The sequence below is a fragment of the Ostrinia nubilalis genome, chromosome 12 (genome assembly GCF_963855985.1).
Source record: "Ostrinia nubilalis chromosome 12, ilOstNubi1.1, whole genome shotgun sequence".
Taxonomy (NCBI): Eukaryota; Metazoa; Arthropoda; class Insecta; order Lepidoptera; family Crambidae; genus Ostrinia; species Ostrinia nubilalis.
The window spans coordinates 7,238,732-7,261,154 of NC_087099.1; the positions used below are offsets into that span (position 1 = coordinate 7,238,732).

The 22,423-nt window shown below is 36.4% G+C and overlaps 1 protein-coding gene across 1 annotated transcript; it reads right to left on the minus strand.

Moving 5' to 3' along the window:
- Window positions 1–19,259: 19,259 nt before the first annotated feature.
- Window positions 19,260–21,069, minus strand: LOC135076874 (putative nuclease HARBI1). Its single transcript, XM_063971353.1, has 5 exons — window positions 20,556–21,069; window positions 20,204–20,485; window positions 19,662–20,049; window positions 19,448–19,581; window positions 19,260–19,358 (listed from the first exon to the last, which is right to left on the minus strand). Exons 1-4 carry the CDS (start codon window positions 20,808–20,810, stop codon window positions 19,451–19,453), a joined length of 1,056 nt encoding a protein of 351 aa, XP_063827423.1. The 5' UTR covers window positions 20,811–21,069; the 3' UTR covers window positions 19,260–19,358; window positions 19,448–19,450.
- Between the last annotated feature and the right edge of the window lie 1,354 nt (window positions 21,070–22,423).

Genomic DNA, 22,423 nt, shown 5'->3' on the forward strand with positions numbered 1-22,423 from the left:
GTATTAGACTACATGCAAATATTACAATAAAACCAAACTTTTTAGCGCAACACTGCCAACAGTGTTGGATATTTCAAAAAATTGTGTTTGTTTTTTTGTCAATGGAGTTTGTTTGTATAAATTAATCTCGTGAACTACAGTTTACAGTCCATTGATACAGTTTGAACAAGCTAGACCGATTCCGTGAAAAAACTATCCATCAATCTGCAACCGTGCGTAGCATATCGCTAGTAGATACACATTTTAGTACTTCACTATACGTCCTTTCATCCCCAATTAACCAACAAATACTTCCGCGTTCGCAATATTAATATCGATTTTATATTATGACTAGCTTTTGCCCACGGCTTCACCCGCGTAGAATTTTGTCTGTCACCAAAAAACTTTATCGCGCGCGTCCCTGCTTCAAATACCGGGATAAAAACTATCCTATGTCCTTTCCCAGGACTCAAACTATCTCTATGCCAAATTTCATCAAAATCGGTTCAGTGGTTTAGGCGTGAAAGCAAGACAGACAGAGTTACTTTCGCATTTATAATATTAGTATATTCGTAGAAGTATAGATATAGATGTGTATCAACCATAAAGCAGATCATAGACGATGGTATAATCGTTAATTACGCTGTGGCCACAATCTGCCTTCAAAGTGCGCTAGACTTTAGCGCGAACGCATCGAGGCCATAATTACTGGAACACCTTTGATGTTGCTGAGATGGAGCAATTAAGCCCTCGACTGGAGGAGTTTACCTTGCTTCTTACACCCTCACCTTTCGAGAGGTCACAATATTTAAAGATCCCTTTAGAGAGCTATAAAAGAAGAAATGAAAATTGTTGGAACTAATTTTACAATATCTAAAAGGGCCCATAGCGCCTGATGACACAGAATTGCAACTAAACAGTTTATTAAGTCTTACTTATTCTGTGTATATTTAAAGGTAGATGTGCTTGCTTAATTTTCAAATTAGCTGAAGCAATAGTTCAATCACAGGGTCTTAAAAGTCTTCACGTTCAAATATCAATTACACCATTTAGATACATTACTAGGGCTTATGTTTATCCAGAGATTTAGCGATTCTATTAACCGATGAAGGAATCAAAAACATACTCGACTATCCAGTGTCTCTAACGGGATTCAAACCCGCAATATCTGTTGGCATTGTAGTAGTCCTCTAAGCGAAACGCGTAGGCTTCTAGGCGAACCACTGAGCTATCAGTCATGCTCTGTTTTCTTAATATCCTTAAAAATGATAGAGAAGATTTTGGATACCTTAACATTAAAGTTAGATTTTGAACTCCAGTTAATGCGGTTCTCCATCTACTGGAGTTGCGGTAAACAGTTCATGTAGTGTGTTTACCACATTAGTTAACGCGAAAGTAGTTTGTATCTTGGGCATGACAAAGTTCGAGATAACCGAGACAAAGCCGACTCTGATAAACCAACCTTCAAGCTGGGTAATTTATTGAAAAAGGGGCGTACCAACATGATAGTGATGGGAGTCTGCGAATATATCGATTGTTCAATGAACACCTTTTTCAATATCGTTTGTAGTAACCACACCATTCGTAACAGAAGCAGAGGTTGAAATACAAGACATTTGAATCTCTTCCAAACATTTGTCATAATTACATAAACATTTCCAGATTACCTACAAACAACTAGGTCACCATAATTATCTGAAAAACAAAATAATTGAAATACTAAGTAAAGATGAAGAAAAATAATTTGATTTAGAAGGAGAGTCATTGGTTGCAAAAATTACGTACAGCCATGAAAGGTGTCAAACCACCTGACAAGGCCTTCCAACATACATTAACCATCTTATTATCATCTATAGACTAAACGTGTAGGTAATAGTAGTTATATGGCTGTGATAATGTGGATAATATTGTACACAATCTCGTTAGCCTAACAGATATTGAATTTCAAATCATATCGATATCCAGCCGCATAGCACAACACTATTGCAAGTACTTAACAGGCGCCGTATATGCTTACTTACACTAGCTCCTTCGTTGATAATGTTTATGAGCGCTATTCATAAAGATATCGCTATAAAGTATAAAAGATTTATCTCCGCCTTTGATATAAAAGGCATGTTGATTACCAATACCTACGATTTTAATAGATTACGTCTTAAATTGAAAAATAAAAGATCTTTCAGCCAATATTTTCTGAAACTACGATTGTTTGCGATGAAGATTTATGGCTTTGTTTGTAATAATAAGATATTATATCCATTTAGTTTGAATAGAAAATGCTATGAAGCATTTTACCCAGAAACATGTGATTCATCAATGAATGAGTCATTACATTCGCCCAAATTCGCCCAATCCGGATGGTGGAAAGTAAACCTAAGGATCAGCTTATTTATCGATCTTATTTAAGGCCTTAGTAATGTGACAGGATCCTTCAGTATTAATACGGCCCACATTTAGCCTAGGCGCAGACTTTAGACCACCAACTTTTAGTTGGCCGATAGTTGGACCCGATTCTATTTTGTATGAAGAATCGGCTGATACCAAATCGGTGTAATTGCGCACTTCCATACATGCCCATACTTATTAACTGCCCGACTAAACTATCGGCCAACTAAAAAGTCAGTGGTCTGCGCCTAGACTCCAAACAACAATCAACAATCCAAATCTTGTCACACTAGCAAAGAAAGCATTTCTTACCAAATTCCCCTACCTGAACAGAGCCCAGAGAAATAGTTATGGGTGGCGTAAACGCTAACGTGTCGGTCCGCCCGCATGAAGCCGTTCGGCGCCATTTAATTAAGTAAGTACCTTCTAAACGGCAGCGGTCATCATAGCCCGATCTAAACGGCGAATAAGCAAACGTATAAATCCGCTGAGCCCCGGCAAGCCCCGGCTTTAGATGGCTTACTGGCTGCAAAAGCTGCGAAACGCGGTATGTGCCGCTGAAACAGGCAGGGTGACTAATTAATTTCATAAATTCTGTTGACATGACAAGACTTTTCAAGTTACTACTGATGTGAACGTTTTTTTAACTTATGTTGTTTAGAATGCGCTGAGGGCTGACACTGACGAGTTCCTAAGTTTTACGTAGCACTTAGTTAAGTTATTTTGTTAAATCTTGATACAATTCTAGATATACCTACATCTAGCCTTATGTCATATTTTCTCTATAAAAACTGGAATGACCTTTGTAAAGTGCGATCGATTGGTATCCGAAACATTTTAGTGCAAGTCATAAAATCCTTATTTATTTGTGAATGCAATATCTAAAAAATATTTTCACAGTCTCTCTGAATACCATTCCCTGCTATATTTCAACAGTTAAAGTATCCGCTCTATCTATATGTATATGATAACTTACAAGTCTTTTTGTAATATCGCCTTCAATTGAACATTGATTTTTAACGTATTTAATACTTACTAAATCACTACAGTTAACATTATCAGTTCATTGACTGGATTGTTTTCAATTAACTTACTGTTATCATTATTTATAACCTCCAGGCACGTTGCATGGATGTAAATATTTATGCGACATACGTAATTAATCACTTTACTCAATTACGAGCGCAATTAAAAATATGATAAGAGAACAGAGACCCAGTGGCCTATTTTACATCAATTACGAACTTTTTATACTAGTACAAAGCCACGGCTACAAGGGTTTTTTCGCATGGTAGATACACATTTAACCCACTGCTGATAGACTACAGCAATATTGTGGTGAACACAACCATATTTAGCATACCACAAGGGGATAAACGGGACACATAAATACTAAATTATTCCCTAAAAATACCTACTTCAAAGAAAAAACTATAGCTTCTTCGACGAATTTAATCCCATGCAAACAGTCAATAGTGATGCCAATTTACGTTAATTCTTCATTCATCGTGTGGGTTGTAACGACGGCTCAACCCTCTATCAGCCACCGTGTAGGCGTTTACATGGCTCAATTAGACTAAGCTTTTAACAGATACAAATTAAATTCTCTATTTAACCCTCAAGATGTACATTTATTAATTTGTGCACTGAAACCTTTTTAACAAAGTCAAATAGAATGCTTGTGTTAGGAGTGGGTTTACCATAACAGTCCAGTAGCAGGCGGCGATCAAGCAAGCGTTCCTCGAATTTTGAATTGGTAGTCCGACGTTGGGCTATTTTCACGCCTATTATTTACCTATTAGTACCTACACAAGCATTTCAAGCAAAATCCGTCAACATTACAACTTACACCTATATTCACAAACGATGCTTGCTTAAGTGAATCAACAACGCTATGCGAAGTCTAACGCACAGCGTTGAAGAGAGCTCTGTGTTGGTTCGGTGTGTGACTCCGCCACTCAAGTATTTTCTATGAATAGGTTTTTGGGACTCTGCGCGTCCACGCGAAACCTCATAATAATGTTTGTGAATACGAGTGTTAATGTATAAGACGTAAAATAAGCTATAATCAATAATATTTTGTTTCATAAAAACAGTAACGTTTTCGTCCGATTCTAGCTGGCCGTGACCAACGTTAAGCGGCTCTGATTTATTAAGCCTTCCTCCCTTGTCACTGCTCGTGTGCTGGGACATTATTTAAATTCGCTTCGTTACCATAAAGGGATAAAAGTAAGTTCATCAACTGGTTACGTACGAAATACGTCATACACATACACGTCATGCTGTAAATTATTGCAACTCAGTAGCAATAGAAACCGTAACAGTACACTAGGGCTGAGTTGCACCACCTAAATTTAACCGTAACTTTAACGATAACCGGTGCTTTTTGTATGGAGTTCGACAGATTTTTGACGTTTGTCGAAGTTAAAGTAAGATGTTTTTTTTTTATTTAGTGGCAACCAAACCTCTCGGGGAGGTTTATTTCTGCCAATGTCAAAGCAGGTTGTTCATACGACAACCCACTCGACACTCGATGCGCGCTCAAATTCGAAGTGTTTCAATGTTTTTTTATAATGTATCACTTCACTGCACTTTAGAACACAAAATAACACCATTTGTACACTAAAGTCCATCCCAACTAATATTATAAATGCGAAAGTAACTCTGTCTGTCTGTCTGTCTGTCTGTCTGTCTGTCTGTCTGTTACGCTTTCCCGCTTAAACCTCGCAACCGATTTTGATGAAATTTGGCATAGAGATAGTTTGAGTCCCGGGAAAGAACATAGGATAGTTTTTATCCCGGTTTTTGAAACAGGGACGCGCGCGATAAAGTTTTTCTGTGACAGACAAAATTCCACGCGGGCGAAGCCGCGGGCGGAAAGCTAGTTAAATAATAAATTGAAACCATTAAAACAGATCAACCATGCTTCCCGTTCAACTACCCTCCACGTAAGATGGTGCAACCCAGCCTTAGTATGTTACAAACCTCAAGATATCACAAGTGAAACAACGTCATATATGGAGGCGTATAGTGTGAGTTTACGCCAAACATTCGATGTCGACTACGTAAAAACGTGTCAATAAATGTACGACGGATTGTACACCGCCCCTAGCGGAAACTTTCAAGAACTAAAATCTTCATATATTTTTAACGCGATAACTAGCAACGACGTTTGATGTAAACTCACACTAAGCCCTCTGAACATATTTACATCTTTCCTTAAATTTTGAATGTACTTTTGATTCAATAGAAAACTTTGTTTGTTCTTAAGTGTGAAAACACTGCTACAAGCACCAAATTGTCCTGAAAGATCCAATTTATCCAACATCCGTAGTCTCTAGTCGCACGCATGATGCATTACTACAAAAGCAAAATACTTTAGTACTTTCTTTCTTGCAGTCAAATATTTCAGTTTCTTATTCAGCTTAAATCTGCCACCCATTAAAACCGTTGTGCAGCGAGTTTTAATAAAAAGCTTGTTATTTTAACAAGCCAAGAACTATTTGATGGATGGTTCCCACCAGCAGTGAGTCTTCCAAGTCTAAGTTTTACTTAACACTCGAAGACTGAACGGACAAACTTTGCCTGCACTTAAACTTCTAAACGTTAATCGATCATCTTTGGTCAACGATCTGTGAAACTGCGTGTGTTATATTGCTTTATGATTAGTTTGAAATTAATGTAATATTCGCGATAGGGAATGAACAATATGACAAATGCTTACCGAAGCGTTTTCGATTTTATATTAAACTAAGCAATATCTTATTCTATTTCAGTAAAAGCTATTTTGCAATAAAAAGTTAGTCTTTAGTCTCATGTGCTGTTTACTTTACTAGCATGTAGAAAACCTTTTCTGAATATCTTTTTCATTCGCTATCAGTTTTGTCTGCCATTTTTTAGTATCAAAACTTACAATGGGTAATAAAAATTTGATTGATCAGTGAACTGGAATGCCCGCATGCGACAAGGGTTAGGCCAGTTTTATGCGAAATCCGTGCAATATTTTACGAGTTTAACTGCCGGTCGATGCTCGTCTACCCTATGGTGCATTGTCGGAGTTTTATGGAGTCTCATATTCATAGGCTGCACCGTTCACGGATCATTAGCCATTGACGCAGAGTCCGTGACGGGGGCAAGAAAGTATGAATATTGCAATTTCTTAGCCTAAAGAAGTGAACGAAAGATTTTATCACATTTATGATAGAGTATTTAGATAGAGGCGACAATTGCCCAACAATGTTGACATCGAACTTCCGATAAGATTCATAGTATTTTAAATCATAGGTTATAGTCGGTCAGTCCATGAATGCTGCTATTTATGATACCCCTATACTTACTTAAATACGTCTTATAAGACTCCTTCAAATGCGACAGGAACATTCAATACACCTGCTTTTCCTAAATGCTCGACAATATCTATTTACTCTAAGGCTGGTTTGCATCAACTAACTTTTACCGTAACTATAACAATAAAATCGGTATTTTTGTATGGAGTGTGACAGATTTAGATTAGAAGTTTGTTAAAGTTAAATTAAGATGGTGCAACTCAGTCTAATTTCTGCGCCTTTTAAATTACTTTACCCTTTAAAAATAAAATAAATCGTGCTAAAGACATTAATTTGTTAAAAAACCGTAAAATGTAAAACCACAGAATAATAGTAAGCACTACGTACGTAGTGTGGACGCAGCTTTCAATCGGTCGAAGTGATAGGTCGGTGAAATCTCCCGAGATCTCATCTATAAATATTTGATTTGTGCTGCCATCTATCACGCCCCGCGTGTTAGACGCAACGCAAAGTGCGCGGGGTTGTGATGTGATCCGTATTTGTGTGGCGAATCACACTGTAAGTTGCATACATTGAAAGTAAATTCGTCATGAACGTGAATAAATACGCGTCAATTTGTCACGAGAAATATTGAAATTCTCTGTGATAAGTCGTATCTGTGGCAAATCTATCGCGAAACCTCAGAAACTAATAACACCTAACAACTTGAAATATGGCATGTAGGTAGATTTCACGAAAGTCGGATTTTACGAAACTCCACACGTAAAAGAGGTAAAACGGGGTCCAGGCGTACGAAGTCGTGGGCGGTCGCTAGTCGATAATAAACCTACCTAAGCTTACTTTTTCTCAATAATATTTTTTACTAAACTGTGTTCACAAATGAGATGAGGAAATATTTGAAATGATGAGATCATCGCCGACGCGATCAAAGGCCAATGACAGGTCGCGCGACCCGTGACAGTTCACACGACCTGTCATTTGCCTATGATCGCGCCGTGATCGCGCCGGCGATGGCGATCTGCACGCGTCGATGTGGTTAAAGCTTTAGTCAATATCCTTCCAAAAATCAGAGTGTGTTCCCAGAAAATCTCCGACAAGGTGCATCAATGCACGAGTGAACTTACGCTTAGCGGTAGAGCGCTCGCGTTACAGGCTTCATTAATATTGATGCAGCCGGTATAGCTGCAATCTTGGCCTACCTTGACTCCTTCATAATTTGTGCACTACGCTTATGAAACTCGGAAATTGTAACACAAATCTTGTGATTATGTAAAATCTATTTTTACCACCGAACCGTCGGAAAAAGGAGAAAAGGGAAATTATAATCATCTACATCTAAATCTCGTAGCATCGTAGCGTCTCGTAGCAACGTAGCATCTCATTTTAATTAAGGCAACACCTTAGCTTAATTTATTTATAAGGTAACTGTGAATGTATGGTGTATGTTTTGTTGGTTGTCCTTAAATAAATAAATAAATCTCGTAATATAAATGAATGATAAATTAAAAACTCTTTCTAAATGTTCCGGAATCGAACTTGGGACCCACTGAGTCCAAGGCAAGTATGCCATTAGGCCGTACTAGATAATAAATATAAACGTCTCAACAAACGCAGAGCCGCCGGAAGAGTCTGACAAATTGTTTCCTATTGTCGCCGTCGACCGGAGACAATAATTGACTTAATTTTATTTCTGCAAATGCGAATATTAAAAAGAAAAAAGCGAAGAATAACCAAAGCAAGCAGACGTTAATGACGTACCATCTGCAAACCTTAGATAACCTATTATCCCGAGATCTGATTTGTGGGCGGTAAATTTATAACTACGCTCGACTTAGGGGCAAGCTAGGTCAAACTGACGTTTAGGTTCTGTCTCCATTGTGTATTCGTAGACGAGGGTCGTGATTTATGTCGGGTATCGACGACAAACAAACGGGGAACACAGTCGAACGACATCTATGTGCTAAGACACCGGCCTCTTGGACAATTTTCAAGGGGATGCTCGCCTATTCTGACTAATAATTTGCCCCCTGTTTGAATATTTTGTAACAACACAAATGTACAAAGGTTTTTGGAGTAAGGAGGGGACAGTATTTTTTCGAATGGAAGTGTTGTGTTAAAAATAAAGGTTTATAGTGGGTAGGTTTTTGATACAATTTTAATGTAATATCGGATTTTTCTCTTTATTATTTTAATACTCGTATTTTTACTATAATGCTGATCCATGTTACATATGGCTATAGTAGAAATGTTAAAAAATGTTAATCAGTAATTCAATTAGCATATTCTGTAGGTACAAAATTATAAGAAATCTAAGATAAAAATATGTTCTTCCCACACATTTATTATCGTTTACTTATTGTAGAGCATTTTTTTTTTTGTCGACAAAATCATAAAATTATGAAGACGATAGCCATATTAATTCACGACAAGTTTTCATATCTGATACAATATTAACACAGCGTATCATTAATCCCTTCTCGTTATATTTTACATGCTGATTCCATTCTGCTGCACCCCAAACACGGACGTTTTAAGCTTCACCGACGAAGCTTTATTATACAAATAACTAGCTGTGCCCGCGACCTCGTACACGTGAAAACAGTTTAAATAATTTTTCCCGTTTTTACAACAATTTTCTTTATTGCTCCGCCCCTAACTAGCTGTAAGGTGATTTTATGTAGCTTAAAACCTTCTCCGATAAATGGGCTATCCAACACAACATGAATTTTTCAAGTCGGATCAGAGGGCTTAATGTGAGTTTACATCAAACGTCCTCACTAGAGAGCGCGTTAAAAAATATATGAAAATGTAGTTCTTGAAAATTTCCGTTAGGGGCGCTGTACAATCCGTCATACATTATGTTTTTTTTACGCGCTCACTAGTCACGACGTTTGTGTAAACTCACACTAAGCCCTCAGTAGTTCCTGAGATTGGCGCGTTTAAACAAATAATAAACTCATTAACTTTATAATATTAGTATAGATTTATCCAAAATAATTCACGCGAGAAAGATCAGGTGCCCGTGGATAGTTGCCCAGGGCTGTGCAGCCAGCATGTAGTTTCATCTGCTAATTAACTGGATTACCCCAGCCTCCCCCATTATACGGAATGGGGGCTATTTAGTGAATGGATTTTGTACGCGTGACAGCGTAAATTTGGTTTGCTCTACGGATAATAAACATTATTAAAGTGGGAGCGGGAAGTTTCTATCGGTTACCTGTTAGTGTAACTATACGTATATGGACCTTTGTTATGCTAGGCTGTTTGTTTGTATCAGTAGTTACAGCATATCAAACTGAATTTTGTTGAAAAATAGTACCTGTTACTACGACATAAGATGCCATAGCTTACCTTGATGTAACGTCGTCTTACTTGTATATAGTGTCACGCAATATAATACTCGAATACTCGTATGATTGATGAAGACTTATTAGAGTTTCAGAAATATGAATGTTAAATTTATTACCGTATTCTGTCTATTTGTGTCCTTTACCTTGTGGAATACTGTTTTCCACAGAAGGATCTCTCGGGATCTGTGGTCAGGGACTATTCCCGTACTGTTTCTATGAATAGAAATAGTAGTGAAAATGTTAATATAACATAATTATGTAGACTCGTATTATTAGTTCTACCTGTTTAAACAAATGAGAACAAAGAGAAACAAATGAAAATAAAAAAACATATAAATAAAAAAGGGACACATAGCTCGTAGAGACGATGGCTGTTGGGGAAGAACAGTTCTCGAGTGGCGACTATGGGCCGGAAGACGTAGCGTGTATAGGCCTCCCACTAGGTGGACTCCATCTGGTGAAGGCCGCGGGAAGAGCCTGGATGCGGGCAGCGCAGGGCCGGTCGTTATGGAAACCCTTGGGGGAGGCCTTTGTCCAGCAGTGAACGTCATTTGGCTGAAACGAACGAACGAAATAAAAATAGATTTGATATTTTTCCCAATAACAAATGGTTTTTCTGCAGATTAATTTAGATAGCAGTGCAAAGAAACGATGTGGTATTTAAAAGGCCCATAAATAATAGTGACGGGTCATTTACGGGGTCACACCACACACAGCTAACGTCAAACAATTAGTACGCGATGGTATCGGCGAAGTAGCATTACTCAAGTTATGGGGTATTGAGGTACACCTACATACGGTGGTTAGGCAAATCGTTACCACCAAGAGCACATAGCGATAACTGCGGACTGGGATGCTACATTTCAAAATTAAGTATTGTTGTAAGACAAGTGTATTGTCGATGATACTGAATAAACATTTTTTCTTTCTTTCTTTCTTTCAAAGTTTTTGTGAATTGAAATTTACTATAGGTACTGAACAAGTGTAATCCTCCTTCGTGTGATAATTTAATACAAACGTTGTTGGCTCAATTTTATTCCGAATACTTATGTAAATAAAACAGACACTGTAACTTCTGAAAAATGTTGCAAAAATTCCTTATTTGATTAAAATTCAAGGGATCTACCCTAGATACTGCGTTTTCAAGGGGCATTAACAACCGTCTTAGTAACATTTAGCAGCCGGTTTTTGGGGTTCTAAGCTGCTTAAACAGATTTATTTTTAATTCTAGAGGAATGATGCGAAGATAATTTGTATTGTTCTTTTATTTGAGGATAATAACTAAGTGATTCTCTGACCAGAACGATGCTAGTTTTATGTTTAAGAAAAGAACAAAGTGTGGTTAGTTTTTACTTGTGATTTTTTAACTTGTTTTGTGTAACACCTAATTATGTAAATTGTACACTTTGTATATTCGTCCAATATTTCGCTGTTGTGCCTAACAAAACATTTAGTGCTCAAACTAAAGTTTCTACTCATTACTGAAGTGCTTAGTGCCTGTAACTTAATAGGCATCCATTAGTCCTAATGAAAAAATACACCCTTATAATAGATTAAGCTGTTCTTTGATTAATAAACACCAAAGTTTCTTCATTACTCTATGTTCATTGATTAAGAGAACTGTTATAACCTCTTGGGTATGAAGGCAACATCTAAATAATAGGTAATAAAGACTGACCGTCTTCCTAATTGCGTAACTGAGGATCTATCGACATTGTTATAGGTTTTACTTACACATACCTACATTCGGTCATGCGCCAATATAAACGTAGAAAGTTTTTATGTGACAGCGATCGATGGCATACCAAGCTAAACACTGTATCTTCTATAACAATAATAATTAATGTTGCAAACAATAATGTCTAGTATACTGTACAAAGATTATTATGTTGAGAGCGACCGCGATTGAGGTCTCGGATCAAAATTAAAGATCAAAATTAAATGGATATTGGCACCTACAAAATTTAATTTAAAGTAGGTACCTACTGATTTTATAAAAAAAAACATCGTGATTGATATTAGGTTACACAATTAGGCCTCAGATCAAATTACCAAAATGTGATATGCCTACATATAAAATGTATGTAACAAATCAGAACGATGTATAATGTATATCTTGAGACCCAAAGCTTACGAATGCAAAATTGGGGTGAGCATTTGAGCAGAATGCTCACTTCGTCAGCTTGCGTGACATAGATGCGCTGTTACATTCAAATTCTTTACTTGTAGGTATAATATTCCCTCTTCTTCAGGGCCCGTATACACGCCCATAATACAACAGCCTATAGACTGCTTTTCCATCGGTTCGATGGTATTAAGAAGCGATGGAAAAAATTCAGACCACTTTTAGAAAGATAAAACTAAAATATTTTGGTTGTTTGGTTTGGTATTTTCATAAAACTATTACAATCAAGTTACTTATTTTCTGCAAATAGGCCTTTAAAAGCACTTTTACACGTCTCAGTATTACAGGTATTACTTTAACCTGACCACTCCTTCGGAGCTAAAATGGGGCAGTGCTAAGAAAAAGCAGCACAAGAAACTCAGACACCACTGTCAAATCTTGCAATAATTAAAGGTGATAGTTAGATAAATAATAACGATATGATAAATTAAAGCTCTACATAATATGATTGTAAACAAAAAGTCGTAAAGTGTTCATGGCTGTTGGTACCTAATTTTACTGATTTTATAAAATCATCTTTTACTGTAACCCCCGTTCGTTACCACCCACTTATGCCATTTGACCTATTAAATTATCTTAATTTTTAAACAAAACGCCAAGACGGGTTCAGCCGTCACGAGTGAAGGAGCACATCTGTTACCGGTGCGCGCTCCCCTGACTTGTAATAATGTAATTAACCGGCCGGTTATGAACAAACGGAGTCTTCATTTCAAGAGCTTCTTCCGTTTGTGCCGTATTTTCCCGCTGCACGGTATCACTGAACCAATTAATGAGCTTTGCTTTGTTGCCATTTAAAAGGTCAGCGTCACAGTAAAAGTTGATGGTAAAACATCTTGTATTCATTATGTATTTTTCCAGCTTAATGGACAGATGATCTTATCTGAGCTAGCATTGGTAATAAGCATTGCAAGGCTTCAATCTTTTAAGAAAAGGCCAGCAACGCACCTGTAACTCCCCCGGGGCCGCGGATGTCTATGGGCGGCAATACTTACTTACCATCACCTTCGTAAAGGTTACTAACTACTAAACCTTAGTTTGTCACCTGTCAACCGCTTTGCAATGGAGTTCGAACCTTAACTTCAAACTCCTATGTTCTTCTGATTGATTTCGTTGCGGGTCCAATGACAGTTTACTTTCCCCCGGCACAAACTTGACCTTCACTGGTTGGGTTTTCATTGGCGGTCAAGTTGTAGATCCTAGCTACACAGGAGTTGCAGGTGGAAATGAGAGGTGGGAATAGTCCCGTTACCATCAGGTGACCGTCTGTTCGTTTGCCTCCATACTGCTCTACCACCATCCTCAGGTCGTTTTATTTAATTTACCTAAAGTAATATTACTATCTATTAAATTGAGGGTTGTGCCTTAAAACTAGATAAACTCCCTAGTCCACACCACAAGCTATTAATTAAATAGTAGGGTAGTTCGATAAAAGTAAGTTTGATGCCGTCGCCCAATTTATTATTCACCAGCCGATACACACATTTAATGGGCGTAGCTTGACACAAGTTAACGTTCAGTACACTAGCTATGATCCTGATACAGAAAACTGAATCGATATTATTAAAATAAATACTAGCGACCGCCCGCGACTTCGTACGCGTGTACCCCGTTTTCCTCCCTTAGGGGTTGAGTTTTGCAAAATCCCGTCTTAGTGAGCACCTACATTATAAAAGGAACCCCCATGCAAAATTTGAGACTCCTAGCACTTATAGTTTTCTGAGATTTCGTGATAAGTGGGCGAGTCAGTCAGTAAGACCTTTCGCTTTTATAGATAGTTTACTTACCGTGAAATAAAATTAGAAGCTGAAAATGTGTTAGAACCTGAACACATTATAAAATGACAGAACAACATACTTAAAAGAACTTTTCAGATACTCGTAGAGATCTGCCTTGAAAAACAGATAGATAGATATCTAACACAAAATAAAGCAATATACCTAGCGAATAGGTATGTACGTACATAGGTACAAATCACTTCTAAAAACGCTGTTTTGTAAAGATATTCTGAAAGCTAAATTACTCTTACAAAATACCTAGATAAGTACAGAAAAATATGTTTGATACAGATTTCATAATAATCTTATTATACAAAAACTCCATAATGTAGTAAATCTTTACGTCGGCCTCTAATAGAGCGATATTGGTTTCCTCCAGCTTTGTTGGTAATTGTTTTTCTGAATTATTAAGCAGAAAATAATCTCTTCTCCAATATGTTCATTCCTCTAATCAATAGCTCTTACATTACGTAAATTGGATTAATAAGAGAGAGACTAGGTTCTGTGACCGATTGTAAGCGATACGATTGATAGTACTAAGAATTGTCATTACTTAGTGTTATTATTGTTTGAACGTGTTTATTGTTGTAGTTAGTAATATACGAACAATGCTTGAAGTAATACAGATCACTTCATTTAATTACTTTGTTCAAATTATATTTAACATAATTATTATCGTATACGAATTAGAATGCTTGTAATAACTATTTCCTCATTTTCTGCTTTAAAATATTATTTAAGATATAAGAATGTAGGTAAATCATATTTTGTAGGCAGTGTTATGTGCAAACTTTTACAATTTGACAACGTGCAAACCTACTTAGTAAATATTATTTTAGTTACTTAGCTCTTTTTAGGGAAGTTTGAAGCCATTTGTCAAAAACAGCGGCACTTAGGTAGTTGTTGCAAACTGCAACTAGACATATAAATTAAATTCAGACAACAAAGTGTCTCTTACTTTAACTACTTCAAATTCGCGTCTAGACTGCTATTTAAATAATTTAATGAATATTGGACACTTTCCAAGAGCCATTAAACAGGTAAACACAGTGTCTTAGGAGCCGAACATCAATCCCCAGAGATGAGGGTTCCGTACCAATATCTGGATGAGCCAATTAATTTCAATCCAGGGTTTGTCGCACCCTTAATCTGATGGTCACTCACGCCCAAAACTTGTAATTGAATTTCAGTTTGGGAGTACTCAGCAAACTCGCCCCGAGCAATATGATGCACTGACTTCAAAACTTTTACAAATAAATAATGCTCTCGCAAAAATTGGATTACCGCTCCTAGACTCTTTTAGTGCCGCTTTTAGTGGATTCTTTCAAATATCATGTTTTCCTAATACTTGATTTTCTGCGAAAATAATACGATTCTATTTACTGAAGTCAATGCCCCTTTCGATATTAGGTAGTCTGTAGAAAATATTTGGCAGATTTCGTCCACAATTACTTTACTACACGATCAAGAAAAAGTTCTACAAAGTGTTCGCAAAACAACAAAATGCTGACTTGTCTAACAGCAACTTATCCATATGCCTTTATGGACATATTTATGCCTCAAATAAAATCACAGTTACTTTCTCAAGTAAAATAAAAATGCTGGCATACGAAAGCATGCCTACAGTACCATGGTGTACCTTGATAAAAAGTAAAGTGCCTTGACGCCGGAGGTCAAATTAGGCTGCACACACTTTTCCGGCTGGTCACGTCTATCGTTTATGCGAAATCGATTCGTACGGTTTTATGTGACGTTTTCCGGCGAATTTAATAGCCATGAGATGACTGGACGAAGAGCAATAAACGGGAATAAGTATTCTTACACATTGGCCGATAAAACTTTATTCCCTAACTACCCTGAGACGGCACGTATTGAGTTCTAGTCATTACGCTTCGAAGTTCCGTGGGCCCGTAATAACCTCAATTTCATACACTAATTATGTTTCAATTTGTTGCTTTATTTCGTCGGCGTTTATTCAATTTACGCTTTAAACTTTCATGGTAGTAGTGATGTAGATAATAGCTGTTAATTGTGTTCATTTTGATTGCGTAATGGTATTGTTTTAAGTGCGAGGTGGAGTCGGATATTCAATCCAACATAGTGGATAGTATAGTAAATAATTCATACTGTAACCGGTAAGTGCGAGCGCGTTACGGGCGCTCGGAGACCCGAGCGAATCTGCTCGACGAGGGCGAAATCACATCGTAATTTTATTTTGCGAAATTAATTTTTAATTCGCACGTTACCCGACAAGGAATCAGTGTTAGGGAGAAAAATAAAACCGCATTATTCTTTTATTGCCACTTAAGCGAGGAGCGTGGAAAATGGCCTCCTAACTTTATGTTTCAACAAAGTACGATAAGTCTCTCTCAAGCAAGCCATTGTTAATACTGTAATTTCACGAAGTTCGCTTGCGTTGTGTTTTTGTTATAGATAATTCTATATAGCAACACAACTCTAATTTATTAGACAAACTAACACTAATAATAATAAATGTTTTCGGTAAAAATTTATTCTGGAAAATTTTATTTCATCTAAGATCAATAAAGTAATCGTAATCTTATCTAGGTATATCGTACAATACCTAGTTTATTAGATTGATTGTTTTAGGTACGCGAAACTTACTTGAAGCTAAAGTCATCACTCAAGATGTGATTTTGCAATAAAAATGGAGGCTCCATTTTTATTGCAAAATCACATCTATTACTATGTTATAGCTCTAATGTGATCGTCTCTACATTCATAATGCGTTATCAGAGACGAGTGTTAAACAAAATCCATCAAACATTTTCATAAACGCCTTCACCATACATATAGCACGTGTAATCTGTCAAAAGTACCAAATGAACCTCAAGATTCAGCACTCAAGCAAAGAGTATTACCGCTACAAAACCGATCCGTCCATTTCGCGAGGCGACAAACAAAAAGGTTTTTGTTGTTCCCGCAAATCTACGCAGGATTCCCGTCACTCCGATACATTATTAACGTTCGACGCGACGTCCTATCACACGAACATTATGTCCCAAAAGGGGCGCCCCAGGCTCAGTAGATAAGCTCATAATTTATGCATAAGGTGTTAGTTGATTTAATCACTGATACACTTTATGGAGATCGCGATGATAATACACCCCAGTGACCCGTGATCGGATGCGGTTGTTAGCGGTATAATTTTAGATATTTTCGGTCTTATTCATAATAAAATGCTAATATAGGTTTAAAACCTACATTAGCTAAAACGTTTGATAGGCTTAAAACACTCTTATAAACCTCTGATAAAAAACGTTATTCATAATCGTTTATAAACCTTTGATAGCTAAAACAGAGTTTAATATTTTCTTTCCACAGACTATACAAAAAGAATGAACGAAAACAGCTTTTTTGGTGATTTAACTTGATGGACCATGTAAAATCATAGACAAATCGCAGAAAAAAAAAACAAAAAATTGGCAGCTGTGACGTTTTACTTACTGACATTGGCACGAAAATTTAATAAAGTTTTCGGTTTTTTCGATCAACTCCCAAGTTTTATAAAACTTGGGATTGTATGTTCTGGATTCTGTACCTCTTACCCTGTACTCTGCAATAAGCTCTTACGACGACCCGGCTAGTTACATCGGATACTAATTATGTCCATGACGAAGGAGAACAGACCGCCTAAAAGGCAACGATCAGAAAACTGGTTGGAGGAAGATAAGGTAGTACTTATTTTTAGCCTGATAAAGTGCCTACTAATTTTTGTAGCATGGTTTTATTTATGTTTGACGCCTAGTGTTTGCTTTTCAGTATTTGCTGAAAGAGTTGGTGAAAGAAAGAGTAAATGCAATCGAAAATAAAAATACAGACACTAACACGAATAAACGGAAGGTTGCGGCTTGGGCTGATTTACAAACAACGTTGGTACATCTTTTGATTTCTGCCTTCAATATAAAATTTTGCCTTTACCTGTAATTCAAAATCCTGTCATTTCTTTTTCAGGTTTAATTCAATGTGCGCTGGTATGAACCGCTCCATTACCCAGTTAAAATCGCAATGGAGCCTCATAAAAATCAGTGCGAAGAAAGACAAGACCATTGCTAGGCAGGCTCAAATTAAAACTGGCGGTGGTCCACCATTATCAGTGCCTGACGATAGGGCTGATGATATAGCATCTTGGTTGCCCAATGAATTTGTAGTCGATGTTAACAGATTTGACTCGGACTCAAATAAAAGTGAATTAATTAACATTCAAGAGGAGGAATCAACTCAAAATACGCAAGATCAGGAATTGATAAATAATGAAGAAATCCAATATGAATTGGTGGTACTTGATGAAGAAATAGAAGATACACATGCTTGTACTACTAGAGGCATATTGGAAGATAAAGAAAATAAAAAAGTAGAGGCAAAAGAAAATAAAGCAAAACCTAATTTTAAAGCACCAGCAATCAAAAAAAAAAGGAAACTGTTAAACAAAGAAGGCTTAATTGATTTAAGCAAAGTTAGGATTTCCGAAATTGCAGAAACAGAATCAAAATGCCGGATTGAACTGCATGAAGTTCAAATGGAAAACGAACGGAAGAAAGGGAGAAACTTGGATCTTGAGCATCAATTATTACAGGAAAAACTTAAATATTACACTCACATTAATAAAGAATAATAAGTCTTTTGATGTTAAAGTTTTTCAAGTACTAACAGATTCTAAATAATAAGTTAGTTCCTCCCTTACTTCTGTTTGTTTTTAATTTGTATTTTATGCAGTTCCAATCCGCATTTTGATTGTGTTTCTGCAATATATTTAGACGGCTATGAATATGTTTACTAGTCATAACTTAATAAGAGTTTGAGATTACTATTAACTAGCTGTTGCCCACGACTCCGCCTGCGTAGACTACTATTTCTGTAACCTACAGGATCTGTGCATTTTTCCAGGATAAAAAGAAGCCTATATGTTATTCGAGACTATATAATCTATCTGTTTTAGCAATTTATTTGTTTATAAGAATTGAACTGTGATTTTTAGTAAGTAAGTTTAATAATTGTACTTAAATTAGTGATATAAAGTAAATACACATATGCCTAGTCACAAACATTCGCCTTTATAATAATAGTGTAAATTATGGTTATTTTGTTTTAAATGTAGAAGGTTGATAACCTCCGAATAGAAACGTTTATACTTAAGCAATTTCTTTGTTTTAAAGAATTGAACTGTGATTTTTAATAAGTAAGTTTGTTGAAACTAATTGTACTTAAATTAGTGATATAAAGTAATTTGTTTTGAATTTTTGCAGAATAATTGCTTTTTTAAAGAGAACTACAGGTTTTGTTTTTGTGATAGTAACAAATTGGACTGAAAATTGAAATACAGGTATTTTTCAATCAAATATTCTTTTTATTTTCATTAAGATGCCAGGAACAGTATCTGAAAAATTAAAATACAACATTTTCATGAACTCAAATGACATTACATAAAAGTAAATCGTTGGAATTTATCAAAATGTATTTTAGTACCATTCAAAAATGTTGATTTATAAAATTTTGTAGTATCAACTGCGACCTACGCCTCAACAATGAAGGTCGGTTGTCGTGAACACTGTTCTCCGTCGAAAGTTGCGGAGTTACAGGGACCTGCTCCATATGTTGTTCTGAAAAATATTATGAATTTGTCAACATTTTGTCATAAAGATTTGTATTCCTTATGTACAGTCAAATTGATAACATTTACCTAACAATGTGTCATTCATATCAATGGCTATATTATGTAATACAGCCAATGCTATGATCACAGCTTTTCCATTTTGGAGGCTTACTGGTAAGCCATGGAGTAGGCATTGGAACCGCTGCTTCCACACCCCAAAACACCTTTCAACAGTGTTCCTAGTTGAGATGTGAGCATTATTGTATGCTTCTTCTTCTGGACGACTAGGCCTTAAAATAGGTGTAAATAGATATGGCAGAAGAGGGTAGCCCGAATCGCCAATAAGGCGTCCTCTAAACTGCCTATCCTCAAATCGTTGTTTTATATTGCTCTCCATAAAAATTCGACTGTCATGTGTACTGCCTCGCCATCTAGCCACTATATCCATTATTTTGAGGTCAGCATCACAGACAACCTAAAATAAAAAAAACAGTATCCTGTAGGTAATCCATCCAATAATATAGTGTTGAATGTTGCTAAAATTTAGATCATACAAAGTAAAAATTATAGACATTATTAAAACAAATCTTTCTCTGTTGTAAACTGTATAAAATCAAAATATATTTTACCTGAACATTCAGGGAATAATAGCCTTTTCTATTAATATAGTACTGGGCCATGTCACCTCCGGTTTTTTTAATTTTAATGTGGGTGCAATCTATGGCTCCTATCACCCCAGGAAAATTTTTAATTGCTCTAAATTTGGCACTAATTCTTTCCTGCTCTCCTATAGTGATAGGCATTTTGATGAAGGAATTTGCCTTATTCGCGATTGCATGCGCGACTCTGGCGCATATCCGGCTCACTGTCGGCTGACTTAGGCCATGGAGGTCACCAGCATCATCTTGTACCTGAAAATGTATGAAAATAATTATAGCAGCCACGACAAAGGGATAAAATAAAACACTTTTTTGTGCTTACCTCACGACGTCCCCAACATCTTATGGCCACTAAAACTTGCAGTTCAGGACACGTGCCACCACCTCTAGCGCTCTGAACCAGATCATCTTCCACCAAATCTATGATGGTGCGCACTGTGTCCTTATTGAACCTATATTTTATTTTAAAATTTAGGTCCCGCAAATCGAATGGGTTGCTTCGTTGGCGGTAGAGCTTTCTACGTCGCGCTGGGTCGGCATTATTGGCTAAATGTACAATTGCATTTATAGCATTCATTTTCACAAGCAAGGATCACAGCAAGGATATTTTGAATAAATAAACCAACGAAGTGACATTCATATGAAATGACATTTATAAAAGTTAGGTTAAAATAGGTTTATTAGAGCTTTAAACAAGGCCCGAGCTCTCGATAACTTATCACACAGTTATAAGAGGATTTTAGCGCTAAATGACGATTATGAATAACAATTTTTATCAAACGTTTTATAAACCTCTAATAAGCATTTGATAAAATGTGAAAAATGATTATGAATAAGACCGTTTGTGTTTAAATGAAAATGAGATTTATTTATTTGAAATTACTTTACATTAAGCTTTTAGGACTTTATTACGAAACAATGCTCAAAACTAAATTCTATTTCAGACATGGATTCTAAATAAATTGGTTTAAATATTGAATTTCCATCAATCTACTCGTATGTACGAGTGGGTACCTTTTTTTGAAATTGAACCGAGCTTTTGAGCTTTGTTCTAAAAATCTACAAATATTGTTGTAGTGAATCTCACGGGTAATGTGGTTTTCTTAGGAAATAAAGTAACCTGTTTTAATTTTTAACATTTATTCAATGGCAAGAAAACACAGTAAACATTTTCACACAAGATTATAATTGATGATGATTAAAACCGAAAATAAACTGCTTTAAACAGAACCCTTTGCAATAACGGATAGCTAGGTCAACTTAAAGAACTAGATTCTTAGAATTTTGGTGTCAATATTAGTTTGCAAGATTTCCCCAAAGTCTATCCCAGGCTACAATAGATTTCGTACTTAGTTACGCAATCAAAATCCAAATACCAAAACAAGACCGGCACAGACGCTTTCAGCCAATTTTGTTGCTTAAGTAGGCGACATCTTCCGAACTTCACCATTCATCTTTTGTAAGCTCATTACGACAACTGCTGTTTTATTCAATCACCCCTACCAAGAAACAACAGTTCGCAATTTTCATTTACTAAATTGAAACGGCTTAGAGCGAAAACGACGGTAACACGGTGCACTTATTACGGTATTAGTCGCGTTAGTCAAGTTTCTTCGGATTATCCCATGTGCCGATACGTAATTCAGGGGAAGGTCGGGACCCCTCCAGTTTGCGCTGCCCCGACATTGATATAGGGCATTAAGTTCCCATCCCTGTCTCCCTTAACGCGTAAACAAGATAGAACCTTTCTACGTATCGCCCTACCAAAGGTTAATAATTTATTTAACACTAAGCGCGAGATGCTTTCCGTCTATTTTCTACTATAAACTAAAATTGTTTTGTTTCCATCATGCTGCAATCCCATGAATTATGTATGGACCATGGAAAATAAACGGTGATACTCAAATTCGTACTCTCTGAAGGAATACGTAATTGGAGCCTTTTTCAAATGCAAGATACAATCATAATGCTCGTTTACATTTCAATTTCTGTTTATGGAGCTGATTAATTTATACGTTAGAAATCTGTAAGGCATTTTTAAATTGTATATTAATAAGGTAATAAGACTACTTTTCCGGACACAAAGGTACAGAATACTCTAACATTATTGATTAATTTGTAAAAAAAATTGTTACAGCAACTAACTAAGGCTGGGTTGCACCACATTATTATTATTATTGGTTTTTGGGC

Coding starts and splice junctions, on each gene's coding strand:
- LOC135076874 (XM_063971353.1), bottom strand. CDS start 20,810: ATGAATGCTATAAATGCAATTGTACATTTAGCCAATAATGCCGACCCA. Junction 20,486..20,555: donor GATGTTGGGGACGTCGTGAG/GTAAGCACAAAA, acceptor ATACATTTTCAG/GTACAAGATGATGCTGGTGA. Junction 20,050..20,203: donor ATTATTCCCTGAATGTTCAG/GTAAAATATATT, acceptor TTTTTATTTTAG/GTTGTCTGTGATGCTGACCT.